Below are 16,213 nucleotides of genomic sequence, written 5' to 3'. Positions count from 1 at the left end.
AATAGAATAATGATATAGAGCAGGGGTTGGCAAACTATGGCCCTGCGGCCAAATCTGGCCTTCTGCCTATTTTTGTAAATAAAGTTTTATTGCAACACAGCCACAGTGATTGATTTACATATTATTTATGGCTGCTTCCCAGCTACAAAGGCAGAGCTGACTAGTTGCAGCACAGACCATGTGACCCACAAATCCTAAAGTATTTACTATCTGGCTCTTTACAGGAAAAGTTTGCTGACCACTCATGTAGAGCATTTAGCACTAAACATTAGCTATATTTTTTTTATTACAGTCATATCTTTTCAAAAAACAAAAATGCATTTACATGACAGAGATTCTTATCCAGCTTACTTTTCAGCTAACAATATCAAAAACATCTTCCCATGTCAGTATTTGTAGCTGTACTTGGTTCTTTTCCAGGGTAGCATTGTGGTCCATTGTACAAGTGTGCCAAACGTGTTTAACTAGGATCCACTTGATAGCCATTTAAGCTTTCCTACATTTTTTCTTATTTACCCCAGTATTACAAGGCCTTTTTATATGACTTTCAGGGATTATGGCATTGTGTTTGGGGACCCCACTCTGTATCACATCAGACAGCTCACAATTCACTCACATCAACACTGAATACATTTCTTTTTATTGGTGTAGAAACGTTTGTAAAGATTTCTATAATTCTACGTGTGAGATCACTTGGGCCCAAGCAGCGTATTTTAAATTTCCAAGTGACTATGGTTTCTGGACAGTCACTGCACATTCTTATCTTCCTGTGAAGTGAGAAGCTGAACAAATTGTTTTCAGTGGTGATGAAACTTTAATGAGTATTAACATTAATGATGAATGAAGCACGCACTATCATGTTTGTGGACATTCATCATTTATTCATTTTGCTTCTGCCTTTTTTATTTATGCATTTTAGAATCAAAGATTCCTGCCCCCCAGCCAGGTCTCAAACCTCTTTGTGGACCCCAGAACCTCTAGTGGACATAGCTGATGGCCTGTGGTGCCCGGAGAATGCACAGCCTTGCGTGTTGAATGAGCAGCCCTGGCCACACTGTTTCCTGGGGCACGAGGAAGAGAAGGGGCTGGAACTTCAGCAGCTGCCCATTTTCTCTCCCTCCACCTCCCCAACTAGGTCCATGATTAGAAAACTTTTATTTGAAGCTCACTGCCCCCATCTGACTCTCTTGGATCCTGAGCAGCAAAGTCCTAACTGACTATAGCAGCAGTGCCTGATAGAGAAATCATGGGAGCTACAGAATGCAATTTTCAATTTTCTCGTAGTCACGTTAAAAAGGTAAAAAGAAGAGAGGAATTTTTAATGATCAATTTTATTTAACCCAATACATTAAAAAAAAGATCATTTCAACACGTAATCGACCAAAAATATGGAGATATTTTATATTCTTTTTCTTCGAGGCATGAAGCCTTTGAAATCTGGGGTTTATTTTACACTGATTGTGTATCTCAATTTGGAAACTGAATTTTCAGGAGGAAGACTTGATCTGTTTTCAGATTCCTCAAGAAATCGGCTCCCACTGGAGGAAGGTACTGCCTGGCCTGTGTCCCCAGGGAGGGCCACGGGGTCTGACCCTAAATGGGCCCCTGTCCAGTCTCAGCTTAGAGTTCTGGCATCTGATGCCATCTCTAGGGGTGACTCCGGCTGCCTCTGCAACCCTGTCGTGGCTGTCTTGAGGGACCCTTCCCCGCAAGATGATGGCCGGAGGGGGGACTTCATAAAACTTACAGAACAGGCTGATCGATGGGGTCCCTTTATTAGGGAAGGTGTGTTTACCGAAAGTCTTTGTGGGGCTAGAATTTGCTCTGAGACTCGCTTTCCTTACACCCAGGCAGGGAGGTGCTGGAGCAGTTACCCCTCACCTGCCCCAAACTTCTTTACCGGCTACTGTTATTTATCAGAAAGAACCTAAGGGCCATGTATGACCAAACCGGCTTAACTCTAGCTGCCGGATCCTTCGGAGGTCCCAGTGGGGAGAAGCCCCAGGGAGGGTCGGGAGGGCTGGGGCGGTGGCAAGGCGGATATGGGGACGCAGGCACTTTAAGAATTTTCGGGCATGAGCTGTTGGCCAAAGGGCAGGGGAATTACTTTAATATTTTAACAACCCCCAGCTGTCCTGGTGCGCTCCAATAATCACCAGTCTGCAGCAGGGGCAGTATGTGTGCACCTTAACTGTGTCTTTCAGACATTGTAAGTTGTAAATAAAAGTTAAATAACAATCATGGTTAGGTAATAACTTAATTTTTAAATTTTAATATTTAAAATTTAAATATTAAAATTATTAAAATATTAAAATTTAAATATTAAAATATTAAATATTTTAATATTTACTGAATGTTCGCTATGCACCTGGTGCTGTGCTCAGCACTTACACGCAGGATACGATTTCGTCTTCATAACAACCCAGTGAGATAGGCATTATTATTCCCATCTCCATTTTATACGTGAGAGGTATGAGGCACAGAGACGTCAAGTCATCTGCTCAAGGACACACAGCTGGTAAGTGGTAGAGTCAAGGGATGAACCTAAGTTTGTTGGATTCAGAGCCTATGCTTTTAACCACTATGCAGTCAATGTATTGAAGTGGGAAGATGTTTATGATATATTATTGAATTTTAAAAATCAGGTAGGGAATTCCTTGGCAGTCCAGTGGTTAGGATTCTGTACTTCCACTGCAGGGGGCACAGGTTCCATCCCTGGCTGGGGAACAAAGATCCTGAAAGCTGAGCGGCACGGCCAAAAAAAGAAAAAAAAAGGTTACCTATGTTAGGTTCATATGATCCTATTATTGGGGAAAATATATATATATATATATATATGAATCAAGATGCTATTTTAATAAGTCACTCCACATATTTTCTTTTCTCAGTAATTCTTCCCCACCTCCCATGAGCTCTTGCCATTAAGATTTGGCCTTGGAGCTGACGTTTTATTGCCTTGTGGTACAGGAAGGATGAGTATTAACTAGAACAGGGTGAGTTTTCCCCCAGGCAAAATGACGTTTTCATTCTTGACAACGTCTGGAGACATTTTTGAGAACCACAGTTAGGGGGGGTGGTGGTGGTGTTGCTACTGGTATCTCTGGTGGGTAGGAGTCAGGGATGCTGCTAAACACTCTACAGTGGACAGGACAGATCCTTCAACAAGGAGTTATGCGACCCACCTGTCACTGTGCCAAGATTGAGAAACCCTGACCTGATCTGCAGTAAATAAATCCTTGGCTTTGGGTTTTCAAATAGAATTTTTCAAGTCTAAAGCAAGGTGACAGTCTAACAGTAAACCAATTTAATTGGAAGGGCCCAGCTTTGCTAAGAGAGGAAAGAGCTTTCTCGGAACCCTTAAAAAGAGGTGTTTTCTGTCAAGAGACAGCATGGAGGACTGGAGCACAGAGTTTTCTCTAAAGCGTGGAGTAGAGATGCCCAGACACAAAGGAACTCCCCATGACACGGGAAGATGAAAGTCCTTTTCTGAGGATGGCGAGAGTGTCAGGGGAACGAGGGCAAACGTTTGGAAACATGAGACCTGGCTGAGAGGCTGAGGAGATAGAGCCCAGGTAGATGTGAGGGACTCTAAGCCATACGACTCATCCTTCATTTCTCCAGGGGGAATGCAAGTCCTTTAGAGAAGCCCCAAGTTCAACATGGCACTGGAGAAACCGGTGATTACAGTGGAAAAATTTAAATGGCGGAGTGAAAAAAAGAAAAGAAACAGCCCATGTGCCATGTGTCCAAAGGACGCATTAAAAAAAAACCCCCCAAAACCCTGTATATATGTTCATAAGACAGAACATGATGCATACAACAAAATGAATGAATCTCAGAAATACTATGCTGAGTGAAAAAAGCCTTCCACAAAGGAACATGTACTACATGGTTCTGTGTACTTGAGATTCTAGAACAGGAATATCTAATCCATGGCTGGAAAAGAATTCAAAAGAGTGGGTGCCTCTGGGGCCTGGGGCTGGGAATTGACTGGGGAGGGACATGAGGGAACTTTCTGGGGTGATGGTAATGTTCTATATCTTGATAGGAATTTGGGTTACATAGGTGTGCACGACTGGCAAAACTCAGTGAACACATTCAAGATCTACACCTTTCAGGGTGCGGTAGGCAGTCTCCAAGATGGCCCCACTGCTTCTTGTCTCTTGGTATTCAGACCCCTGCATCATCCTCTGCAATACTGGATGGACTTTATGTTAGTTAGCTTGGGCTGCCATAACAAAACACCACAGGAGGTCTTAACAAAAGAAATTCATTTTCTCACAGTTCTGGAGGCTGGAAGTCCAAGATCAAGGTGTGGGCAGGGTTAGGCCTCTCTCCTTGGCTTGCAGACGGCCACCTTCCTGCTGTGTCCTCACATGCCCTTTTCTCTGTGCACGTGCATCCCTGGCGTCTCTCTCTCTCTTCTTACAAGGACACCAGCCCTTGGATTAGGGCCCACCCAATCATCTCATTTTAACTTACTCATCTATTTCAATACACTATCTCCAAATATGGTCACATTCTGCGATATTCGGATTGAGGCCTCAGCATATGCATTTTGGGGGAATGCAATTCAGTCTGTAACAAAGCTTCTCTATGTAACCAAGGATATTGCAGAAATGACACAGTTTGATTCCTGAGGTTAGATCATAAAAGGCATTGCAGCTTCTTCCTCACTCTCTAGGACCACTTGTCTGGAGGAGCTGGCAGCTTGAGGATGCTCAAGCAACGTATGGAGAGGTGCACTTAGTGAAGAACTGAGGCCTCTTACCAAAAGCCATGTGAGTGAACCATTCTAGAGGTGGGTCCTCCAGCCCCAGACAAGCCTCCAGAGGACCACAGCCCCAGCCAACACCATTACTGCAACTTCATGAAAAATCCTGAGCAAGAATCCCCCAGCTAAGCCATTCCCAACTTCCTGACGCAGAGAAACTATGAGATAATAAATGTTTACTGTTGTTTTAGGCCATTACATCCTGCAGTAATTTGTTATGCAACAATAAGTAGCAAATACAGGTTTGGGCACCAGGAGTGGTGGAAAATTTAACAAAAACCCTACAATGTGGAGTGGTTTGGGATGGAACAGTGGCCAGAAGCTGGAGGACTTTGGCCAAGAGTCTTTGAGAAAGCCTGAATAGTCTTAGTAGAAGCCCGATGGCCTTTGAGGAGGCAGTGAGGGCAGGGTCCCAGGAAAGTGAGGAAAATGTTACTGGGGTTAAGGGATCCTTGTCAGGTGGTGGCAGAAGGGTTCCTAACACGTTGCCTGTGGTCATGAGGAAGGTAGAAAATGTTTGTGATGAGGCTGAATGGTCTAGCTACAGAGAGTCCCAGACAGAGTCTTGGAAGGTGCTGCCTGGTTACTTCTTGCTACTTATAGTGAAATGTGAGGGGGAGAGACAGTTAAAGGAAGGGCTGTTAAACCAGGGCAATGCTCTGGGCTTGAAAATTCCCTGCCTCTCCCGGTGGCAAATGAAATGTAAGAAACAGGTTCTGGGCAAAGATCAAATCAAGGGCACTCTCAAGAAAACACAGTCCAGAGAAGAAGCTGAGGGTGTGGTTGTAAAATCCTTTGTTAAGAATACAGATCCAGGGCAGTGTCCAGGAGAACCCTTCGGTCCAAGAACTGGGCTTCTAAGAAGCTTCTGTGCTTTGTCAGTCTTTGCAGAAGTCCATGGTGGAAGGGCTTGGGTCCAAAAATATCTCTGGGCGTGGGTTTTGCCTAATAGGATGAACCGCAATAAGAAGCACTGCCAACTCAGACTGACAGAGACCCACAAAAGTCAAAGAAGCGTCTGGACCCCCAAGCTTCTACAGGCAGGAAGCAGGCTATAAAACTATGCAGCCACATCCATGGGACACCTTTCATAGGAAAGGGAGGACGACTCAGAAGGCGGAACTCAGGGACCAGCGGGCAGACACAAGAGCCCTGGAAAGTCATTTCTGGACAAGAGTTGGACTGAAGCCCAATCAAGGAACTGCCGATATTTTCCCAGCTGGACTTCAGAACTGCTTTGGGCCAGGGACTCCTGTGTGTTTCCTGTTTTTCTTCTTTTGGAACAAGAGGAGTGTATGTAGCAGTTATGCTATGTCTGTCCCACCAATATATGCTGGGTGTATGAGGGACAGACCCTTTGTTCAGAGGTCTTCAGATTTCTGGAAGTAGTACTTGATGAGCTGAATGTAAGGTACTACACCCATGAGCCCCATCTGTACCTGGACTTGATTTAGACGAGATTCTGGAATTTGAGCCGATGCTGTTACTGGGGTGAGATTTTGGGGGGCCTCGGGAGAGAGGAGGAGGAGTGTGAATCATTGAGGACCCGAGGGCAGGCTGTGGTAGCCGGCCTCCAAGATGACTGCTGATAATCCCCACCTCCTGGTCTTCAGGCCCGTGTGTAGTCTTCTCCCACACTGGAGGGTGACGCCCTGTGTAACCATCAGGATATTGCAGCAATGACAGAGCATGACTTCTGAGGCTTAGTCACAAGAGATGTTGCCACTTCCATCTTGTCCTCCAGGATCACTTGCTCAGGAGGAGCAGCTGCCGTGTCATGGGAATGCTCGAGCCACTCTCTGGGGAGGCCCATGTGGTGAGGAGCCGGGGCCTCCTGCTGACAGCCATGTGAGCACGCCGTCTTGGAAGTGGATCCTGCGGCCCAGGTCAAGCCTTCAGATGACTGCAGCCTTACGAGGGACCCTGAGCCACAGCTGTCCTGCTAAGCTGCTGCCAAATTCCTGACCCACAGAAACCGTATAGATGATAACACATGTTTGATTTTTGCTTTAGGCTGCTACGTTTGGGGAGAATTTGTTATGCAATCATGATAACTAATACACATTGTGTGTTCATTTTACATGAAGGAGACAAAAATGTTGAATTCTAGTTAATGGTATATGTGCTAAAGCATTTAGGGGGAGGACTACAGATGTGTGCTATTTATTTTGAAATGCATCCAAAAAATAAGATGGATTAATGCAGGACAAGAAGGATGGGTAGACAGAAATGTAATAAAGAGTACAGCAAAGTGTTAGCGGTAGAATTAGGAGGAGAGCTGTCTCTGTAAAATTCTTTTTGCTTTGCTGTATGTTTAAAAGTTTTCACATTAAAATGCTGGGGGGAAATGGCTGAGTAATTTCTTAACTTGGGTCGTAGGTACATGAGCATTCCTTAGATGATGATGATGATTATGTAAACTGCAGAGATACCTTTCATTTGCCCCTTAGTCTGTATATTTCAGAATAATAACTATTATTTGAATGGCTGAGGGAAGTGACTAGGTGAGTGGTCCTGAGTGAGACCAGGGAAGGGTGTGGAGGCATCGAGAGACCTGGGGACTCAGAGGGGTCTGGGGCTGGGACGCAGAAAACAGAGAATGGGACCTTCACACCAGTGGCCACAGAAGAAACCTGCGAATCATGCCAGGGACTAAGTCGAGCCAGCTACTCTGCCAGTAAGGCTGGCAAGGCCGAGAGGATGGTGACAGACAGGAAGTCTCCTCCCCAAATGCCATGAGGCCTTCTCGGGGGGAGGGGGGAGAAGGAAACCCTGATGGCTGTGTGTTCCCAAAGTGACCAGGCTGTGAGTGACAGTCACTGAGATAACCAGCCTTAAATTTGACTGAAAAGCGTTAGATTAGATTAGATTGAATACATAACCTCCGGAGAAGTAATTTTCTCCATAAGCCTCAGTCTCCTCTTACCTGTAAAATGGTAATAAGATATTTAAAAACCTCTTAAGGCAAGAGGGATTTCAGTTACCAATATGTCTGTACATCTGAGTCGAAGTATATAAATTTAGATTCTGATACACATTCATATATATTCATATATATGTACAAACACACACACACACACACACACACTCACCACAGAGGTACTGATGTGTGCAGATGGGCAGAGCACAGTCTTGGAGGAGTTTGTACCAAAAAGTCAACAGGGAGAATTCTGGTGATAAGGGTGACAGCTTATCTTTTACTGTTTTCTAACTTTCTGCTTATCCCAATTTTTTCACATTTGATTATGTTCTACTTCAGAACCAGAGAACATAAGCAAAAGCCAGAGAAAGACAAATATCATACCATATTGCTTATATGTGGAATCTAAAAAAAGGTACAAATGAACTTATCTACAAAACAGAGATAGAGTTACAGATGTAGAAAATAAACTTATCGTTACCGGGAATAAGAGGGGGGAGGGATAAATTGGAAGAGAGGGATTGACATACACAATACTATAAATAAAAGAGATAACTAAGGACGACCTACTGGATAGCACAGGGAACTCTCCTCAATACTCTGTAATGGTCTATATGGGAAAAGAATCTAAAAAAGAGTGGATACATGTATATGTTGAACAGATTCAGTGTGCTGCATACCTGAAACTAACACAACACTGTAAATCAACTGCACCTCAATAAAAATTTAAAAAAAAAGGGGAAAGCAGAAACTGAGACCCATCCTCCTAGCAGAAGCCCCTCCCCTAAGCCACCAAGGAAGCGCCCATGAGTACCTTGCCTGATGATGGGAACGCTGTGGGCGGCTCTGTCCACCTCGAAGGAGAACATCTTCTTGCTGGCACTCATGGGCTGCCTGTGGGAGGCTGGTGGGACCATGGGGGGCTCGGGGGACCCCTGCGACCAGCTCCTCTGCACTGGCGCTGTCCAGATGCCCGGGTAGAAGGGGGTCTGTGTTGGTGAGGGTGACTGGTTCAGTTGCTGGGTGGCCCAAGGTGGCTGTGGCCTTGGCCAAGGTGCTGGGCCCCTCACCCATGGGAAGGAGACCTGCAGGGGCAGACAAGAGGGTCAGGGGAGGTTACGAGCAGCTGGGGTGGTCTTCACCTTTCTGTCCCGGCGACATAATTGCTGCCCTAGATTTCGGCGTATAAGTCACTTCTCCCAGGAAGCCCTCCCAGACTCCCCAAATTTGGGATGTTGGTTCCCACCATAGGTCACCTTGCACACTATCGCACCACCATTTATTGGGTGCAGCCTTCGTGCCAGGCACCCAGTCAAGAGATTCACATGCATTACCTCATTTAATACCCCTGATGCTCTGTGACGAGCCTGAGGCTGAGCAAGACCTAGTGACTTTCCCAGGATCACAGATTTGGCAGTGAGCTTCTGAGCTGGTACAACGCCACCTCTGAGCTCTGAGAGGCTGACAGCTTTTTGTCTACCTTGCTCAGCACCGTATCCTCAGCTCCTAGAATAAACCCTTGGCACATACACAGTAGGTCCTTAAATACTGGTTGAAAGAATGAATGAACACATCTCCGAGATTCAAGCCCAGCTCTCCAGGACACACACGTCCACACTATGTGTCTCCCTGGCACTCCCATTCCACCTGTTCCCCGAAGCCGAGAGCTCTGGGGTGGCAGGCACCCCAACTGGCTCGCACCCCAACTGGCTCATTAACCTGTGATCCTCAACATCTGCCACATCTGATTCTTGCCAGACGCTCCATAAATATCTATCAAGGGAACCTCTTTTCATCTGATCCAGCGGAAGATGTCTGTAGCTACTTTCATTAGAGAGCACATCAAAATCCATCTATACCGGGAGAAGCAAATGCTGAGAGGTGCTGACACCTGGCTTTGTCTTGGTTAATGCTGTTGTGGCCATCCCTCCCCGAGCCTAGTGGTTAAACCGTGACATCGTGAATGCTACCATTTATTGTAATTACTCACCGATTTCTCGCGATAGCCCTGAAGGGGAGGGGCTCTCCTTATTCCTAGCTTACAAATGAGGCTTGGAGAGGTTAAGGACTTCACCAAGCTCAGGTGGTGGTGGAGAGGGTGGTGGGACTGGGGTTCTGGAAAGCTCTTTCCCTCTCTGTCTCTCTCTCCCTTCTCTGCCCCGCCCCCAGTCTCTTGGCAGAAAAAAACACACTTTTCAAGGAAGAAGCTAAGTTCAAAGGTTTGCCGCCTGTGGCGGTCACGTTTCTCTTTCTGCAGACTGCAGACACGTAATGAGAAACAGGACAGAATGCTTCCAAAATAGGAGCACTGGCAGACAGAACTTCCTATAGCTCCAGCTGGATTGTATTCAAGAGGAAGGTTCTCCACTCACTCAGGTTCCCAAACCAGTCTTTTAGCTACAGTCTTTCCCAGCCAAGTCAAGAATCCGGTGAATTCCCCTGAAGACTTTTTTGGAGTCAGGGAGAACACTGTTCGGGAAAATCAAACTCCAATTGCCTGGTGACACCTGGCCCAGCATTTATGATGACACTGGCCCCGTTGAAACCTGTTTCAGGAACGGACTTGGCAGTGTTCCAGAACTCTGTTACCTTATGTGAAGATTCGAATTTCTCTCCACTGTGGGCACCTCGGTCTCCACCTAAGCTTTCTTCCTTTGTCTCCTTTCAGAAGCTGAGGTGTCCTGCTCCTGCCTTGCACTCACTTCTCCATCCATCCGATCCCTTCCCGTCCTCTCCTCTGGGGCTGTCTTGCCTCAATCATTCCTATAACCTTTCCTCATCGATTTAATAAAGATTTATCGAATGAAAGGGCTGAAGGTGGGAAGGGGGAAATTTGAATATGTTTTACCCCCGCCTGAGAGAAAACAAATCGAGAGACCACGGGTAGTGTGGAGGAATTCCCTTTTGTGCTGGGATGCTCAGGTAGATGTGCCTCACTGCCCACTAACTGCCAGGGTGCTGAAGGGAGTGCTCATATCTCATGCCTCAAGTGGTTCACTGCCGTAGTGGACAGGCCGCAACCCACCTGGCTCTTCTGCAAATTCCAGGAATCTCCCTCCCAATCTGTTGGCCCATTGCTGTGGGTGGGGCTAAGCAATCAACCAATCACACTCCCTGGACATACTGATTGGTTCAGTGGTGGGGCAAGTGATCCAATCAGAGCCAAGGAGACCCAAGAAGACTTGGCTGGACACCAGGATCTGGAGTGACCTGGTGGGACTTCAGAATGCAGCCAGCATGAGGGAGTGGAGTCCAGACATGGAGAGAGGGAAGCTGTTTATTTATTTTTCAAATTGTGGTAAATAACCTGCAACATAAAATTTATCATCTTAGCCATTTTAAAGTAAATAGTTCAGTGGTGTTAAGTATTTTCACATTTCTGTGAGATGGATCTCCAGAACTTTTTTGTCTTGCAAAACGTAAACTCTATTAACCATTAGACAACAACTCCCCATTCCCTCCGCCACCCAGCCGTGGTGACCAACATTCTGTCTCTATGAATTGGACTACTCTAAGTACCAAGTACCTCAAATAAGTGAAATCACATGGTACTTGTCTTTTTGTGACTGGCGTATTTCACTTAGCATAATGTCCTCAAGGTTCATCCATGTCAGAATTTCCTTCATTTTTAAGGCTAAACAATATTCCATCATACAGTTTAGAGTGTATTTTGTTTATCCATTAAGCGTCACGGACATTTGGATGGTTTCTACCTCTTGGCTATTGTAACTATGCTGCTGTGAACATGGTGGGGAAAATAAGGAAGCTGGTTTTGAGCCTTGGCTCGGGTGCTACCCTGAAGTGCTCCATCCCTGAGGCCGGCTAGAGCTGGTTTCTGTCGCTTGCAGCACACAGAGCCCGAACGATAGGGCCCCTATGGGGAAGGAGCCAAAGATGTGTAAATGCAGCAGACTCCAAGCTCTTCGGGTTTAAAAATTAAAAAATAAAGTGTTTTTTTTTTCTCTGAAGCGTGTTGGTTGAGGGTAGCTTTAGTTGGATGGTTAAAGTGGGTTTTCTCTAGTTTGCCGGCTTGCTCTATCACAGGGACGGTCAAGGTTTTCTCAGAAATTGCTGATGGTAACTACAATGAAACAGGCAGGGAGAAAAGCAAACATAAGAAAAAGACTCACATTTAAAAGCCAGCTCTGGGCTGTACAGGAAGCATGGGGTCAATGTCAGTTATCAACAAGTCTGTTCTTATTATTTTTTTAGTTTAGATTTAAATTTATTTATTTTTGGCGGTGTTGGGTTTTCGTTGCTATGTGCAGGCTTTCTTTAGTTGCGGCGAGCAGGGGCTACTCCTCGTTGTGGTGCATGGGCTTCTCCTTGCGGTGGCTTCTCTTGTTTCGGAGTGTGGGCTCTAGGCACATGGGCTGCAGTAGCTGGGGCACATGGGCTCAGTAGTTGTGGCTCGTGGGCTCTAGAGCGCAGGCTCAGTAGTTGTGGTGCACGGGCTGTTACTCTGCAACATGTGGGATCTTCCCGGACCAGGGCTCGAACCTGTGTCCCCTGCATTGGAAGGTGGGTTCTTATCCACTGTGTCACCGGGGAAGTCCCCAAGTCTGTTTTTAGAAACTTTAGTTTAAAAATACACACTAATGCCTTTTCTCTTTCTTTGTGTCTGTTCTCTGACCATATGGTATGTTGCCATGGTTGGTTTTTTTGTTTTGTTTTTGAGATAGCATATGTGATACTCCTGATTTCTTTTCCATACTACCTTTAAAATAGCAAGTTGTCAACCACCTGGATTAACCACGACCACACCACGACTGAATTTATATTAGCTTTAATAAACACGGGTCAATGATTTACTCAAGAAATCACTGTCCATTTTTTTTCAAATTATCTATTTGTTCTTTGTGTTATTTCCCCAATATCTGCTTCTAACCCTGTAAAGAGTGTAAGTTGAACGGGAAACACTAAAAAAAATTCGAAGTAGTTTGCACATCGAGTGCCTACAGTACACATGAATTCTGCCAGGAAGCCCTGGAGCCTGCAGAGAAGGTGGAAACTTAGACCTTGCCCTTGGAGAGCTTGTTATGTGCTCTGCCATTTGTAAGTAATTGTGGACAATACAACGGCTATGAGCCACTGTGTAGAGAAGCCACAGATGTGCCACAGACTGTGCTGGGCACTTAATGCACGTCATCTCATCTGATCTCCAGAATAATCTTGCAGGAGGCATTTTACCCCTCATTGTGTGGATTAAGAAACTGAAGCTCAGAGAGGTTAAATGACTTGCCCAACATCTCACGGCCAGGAAGTGGTGACACAATTTGACTCCAATACCTGTGCTTTTAGGACTTCTAGGTTACTCGAAGTCATGATTTATTACCTGCTTTCCATACTCACAAACGGATCTTAGATGATTGGTTAGTGAATGATAGGATATTTTCCGAGTTAAAAAAAGGAAATGAACATTAGATGGTGTGAAAAACCACAAGACATCACATGGGCTACTTAGAAATGGGATTTTCTAGGAACACTGACAACTGTCTTATGGAAGTGTTATTCATCTGGTACATGCCACGCCCTGGAAGCAGCTCAGAGGACCCCAGCCTCAATTTGGGAAGACCTGTGGTATGTTTACTGCTGTACCAGAGGAGTGCTGGGGTCAGCTGGTACCCGCCCACGAGAACCGATTGTTAAATGTCCAGGAATTTTGCCAACTGGTTGATAAACATAGCCATTAATAAGAATTAACTTACATAAATTTACAATTAAATTATATCAGAAACAAAGGTGATACAAACTTAAAAGTCACCCCTTCCTAATTATTTTACTCTATTTTATTATTACCTATGCTCTTGAGGTTATTTCACTCTACTATATGTTTCTGTTGGAAATGCTACACAGTGATGTGTTACCACACCTCTCTTTCCATCTCTGTATTCAGGGATGTGTCATTGGGAGCTTGAAATTGACCGTGGAGGGAGTATTACACCATAGAAATCAGGAAATGCTATAAATCAGGGCTTGGTTTTTAAAAATTTTATAAATAGGTTTAATAATGGTGGTTCATGTAGAGTTTGATTTTGTTTCTTTGTTTGTTTTGTTGATTGCCTAGACTTAAGATGGTAATGGAGAAAATGTTAACAATGCAGATTATACAAAAGCATGTTGTGTCTTAGCCATTATGTTATGAATAGAAAAAAAAATTGAGGAAACGTTCTTCGAGTATTTGAAAATTATTATCTGATGCAGCAACAAAGTCACTCATGTCACTGATGAACATGTGAAGTTCTAACGTCTTTCTTTTTTCACTTGTATTATTCATAAATCCAAAATATCCAAAAATACCCACGAGTGCTCAGGTTGGGAACTCTCTCATTCGTCAACTGCAATGAGAAATTGGCTATGGATACAAGAGTTCGGCTAAAGTCAATGAAAGCATTCTGTGAGACTCAGCTGGCTATATAGAATTTACAAGAAAGAGTACTGCATTTCTTGTTACATGGAAAGACTGTGCTACACATTCTTTATATCAGTAAACCTTATGCTATGCATCCATGTACTTTACTTTTCCCAGAGAGCTGGTCATTAAATATTTACCAGCCAATCGCTGGCTGTGCTGGCACCCAGCAGAGTGCCTACTACTCATGGTAGGTGTTCGCTGACTGAGCTGAACAGTTGGCAAATATAGTGTAAATAAAAAGCACTTTGATTCTGGGGCTGGGATGGGGAAAATACATGATAAGCCTGGCACATCTTGTAACAGCAGAGAGTAAGGAAGTGCCCAAAATGAAAAGGTGGGGAGATGCTCAAGGACACAGCAACCAACCTGAAAGAGCCCCCAGTGGCCAAGGCTGGAAGAATTTGAGCAAAGTAATAGTTAATGAGTATTGGATTATAACTCAAAGTGTAAAATCAGTATACATGGGTCCATACTGACATAGATACATTAGTGAGTAAATACATAAAGGAGGGAGAAGAGACTGGCTTCCTTACAGAAGAATTTAACATACATAGATGTGGAGCTTAATTCCCACAGTATGGAAGGGCCTGGGGGGTAGGGGTGATGGTGGCGAGCAGGCACACTGACCGCAGCATGGAGGAGCCATGGACCTGGAAAGACAGAATGGAGACTAGAAAACATGGCCAGTAGAACTCAGAAGCCAGGAGAGGGGGCTACATGGTGCCAGGACAAATGGCCTTTATCTCAACAAGTCCCGGGATGTCACCGTAACTCAGAGACGGATAATAATTCTATGTCCCCAAGAAAAGGGTAAATCATGTACGGGGTTTCAGTGTGAGAAATCAGGGTTATACATTTAGAACACAGAACCGCCAAGTTATACATTATTTTTAGGTTTTGGAACTTAAAAGAATTAAGTCCCTTTGAGCTGTTCAGAAAAGCCATTCGTTTGGGGTTTTCCCAGCTGTGTTAAAGGAGATCTGGCCCATCTAATTTTCCCATTTTCTTGTAAATCTTCAATCTTATGGTTTTTCCTTTCCTTTCAAGTTCTAATCAGCTTCCTGGTCAGTCCATAAAATGGGAAATAGAATCTAATGAGAAAACAGCCGGATTTTTGCAAATAGCTTTTGCTACCCGTAGACTTGGCCTGCTTCAATTCGGTCTTGCCAGATAGAGAGACAGAATGAATGAATGAATGATCATCAACTAAGTTCACAGAAGGAGCAACGTAGTTCTGATTTGGTAACAAAGGGTGTGGTCTGCCAGAGGAAGCAGGACGCGGCCAGGTTCCTGGCCGGGTCCGGGTTCTGTCTCAGCAGGATGCTAAGGGTTCAGCCCGCGCTCCTGTCTCCACCTCCCCCGATGTCATCTGCATCGCCTGTAGACATCTGGTGACAACACAGCCTCAGGGGTCCTTTTGTGTGAGTTTTTGCTGCGGAGGCCGAGCCTGAGGCTGCCTGCTGCCCCGTGCCCTCCACTTCACTGGTCTCGGGAAATCGCCTTTAATATAAAACACCCAGCCTCAGGAGTTCTCATCACATCAGTAAGTCCCCACAGGACCTGTAAGAGCACAGGGTAGAGGAAATCCTATAAGGTCAGGTAGGAGATGACAAAGCTTGACAAGAAACAGGTTTTGTTCTGAAGGGCACCATGCTCTCTGGTCATTCACTCCGTTGCCGGCTCCTCAAACCCCGGTACAGTAAAGCCACATCCTCCTCAACAACGGGCCCTATTCAGAGGTCCCAGGAATGTGGAAACACCACCCTTCTTGGGGATGGACAACTAAGGCCCCGACTCTGAGCTTCTCATCACACCTGTTCACCACAGGAGAGAAATGAGCAACTCTGCTTCCTTGGAGACTGGCCTGGGACTTTTCCAATGGAAAAGTGGATTATTCGTCATTTTCCTCCCCCCACATCCCTAGTAGCAAATCCCGTTCGGAAGGCTCCACTTAGGCGATAGGAATGCTTCCTAATGTCATGGACATCTTCTTTGTTTTTGCCTCCCCCGCATCCATTTCTTCCATCTTTTGGATGGGCACCTTAATTTTTTTGCAGGGAAGACACCCTTTCCCTGACAATCCTGAGTCCATAGAATTCTGACC

The 16,213-nt window shown here is 45.1% G+C and overlaps 2 protein-coding genes and 1 pseudogene across 3 annotated transcripts in view; all 3 read right to left on the bottom strand.

The window, feature by feature from the left end:
* The window catches only part of LOC309808828 (centrosomal protein of 78 kDa-like), a 1,511,271-nt pseudogene that overhangs the window by 1,069,312 nt on the left and 425,746 nt on the right, over nt 1-16,213 (bottom strand). The window lies entirely within an intron of this gene.
* The window catches only part of LOC309807088 (uncharacterized protein), a 457,860-nt gene that overhangs the window by 258,923 nt on the left and 182,724 nt on the right, over nt 1-16,213 (bottom strand). The window lies entirely within an intron of this gene.
* LOC309807991 (forkhead-associated domain-containing protein 1-like) overlaps nt 1-16,213 on the bottom strand; it is a gene marked incomplete at its 5' end in the record, with an annotated part of 107,191 nt that overhangs the window by 63,034 nt on the left and 27,944 nt on the right. The window contains one exon of the mRNA XM_082627999.1: nt 8,509-8,779. Coding sequence (XP_082484125.1) covers nt 8,509-8,779 — 271 coding nt within the window. The remainder of the gene's footprint in view (nt 1-8,508; nt 8,780-16,213) is intronic.

Source organism: Mesoplodon mirus, assembly GCF_964341445.2.
Source record: "Mesoplodon mirus genome assembly, chromosome: 7".
Classification (NCBI taxonomy): domain Eukaryota; kingdom Metazoa; phylum Chordata; class Mammalia; order Artiodactyla; family Ziphiidae; genus Mesoplodon; species Mesoplodon mirus.
Note: the sequence above shows the minus strand (reverse complement) of the source record. Positions and strands in the feature narration are given on the sequence as shown.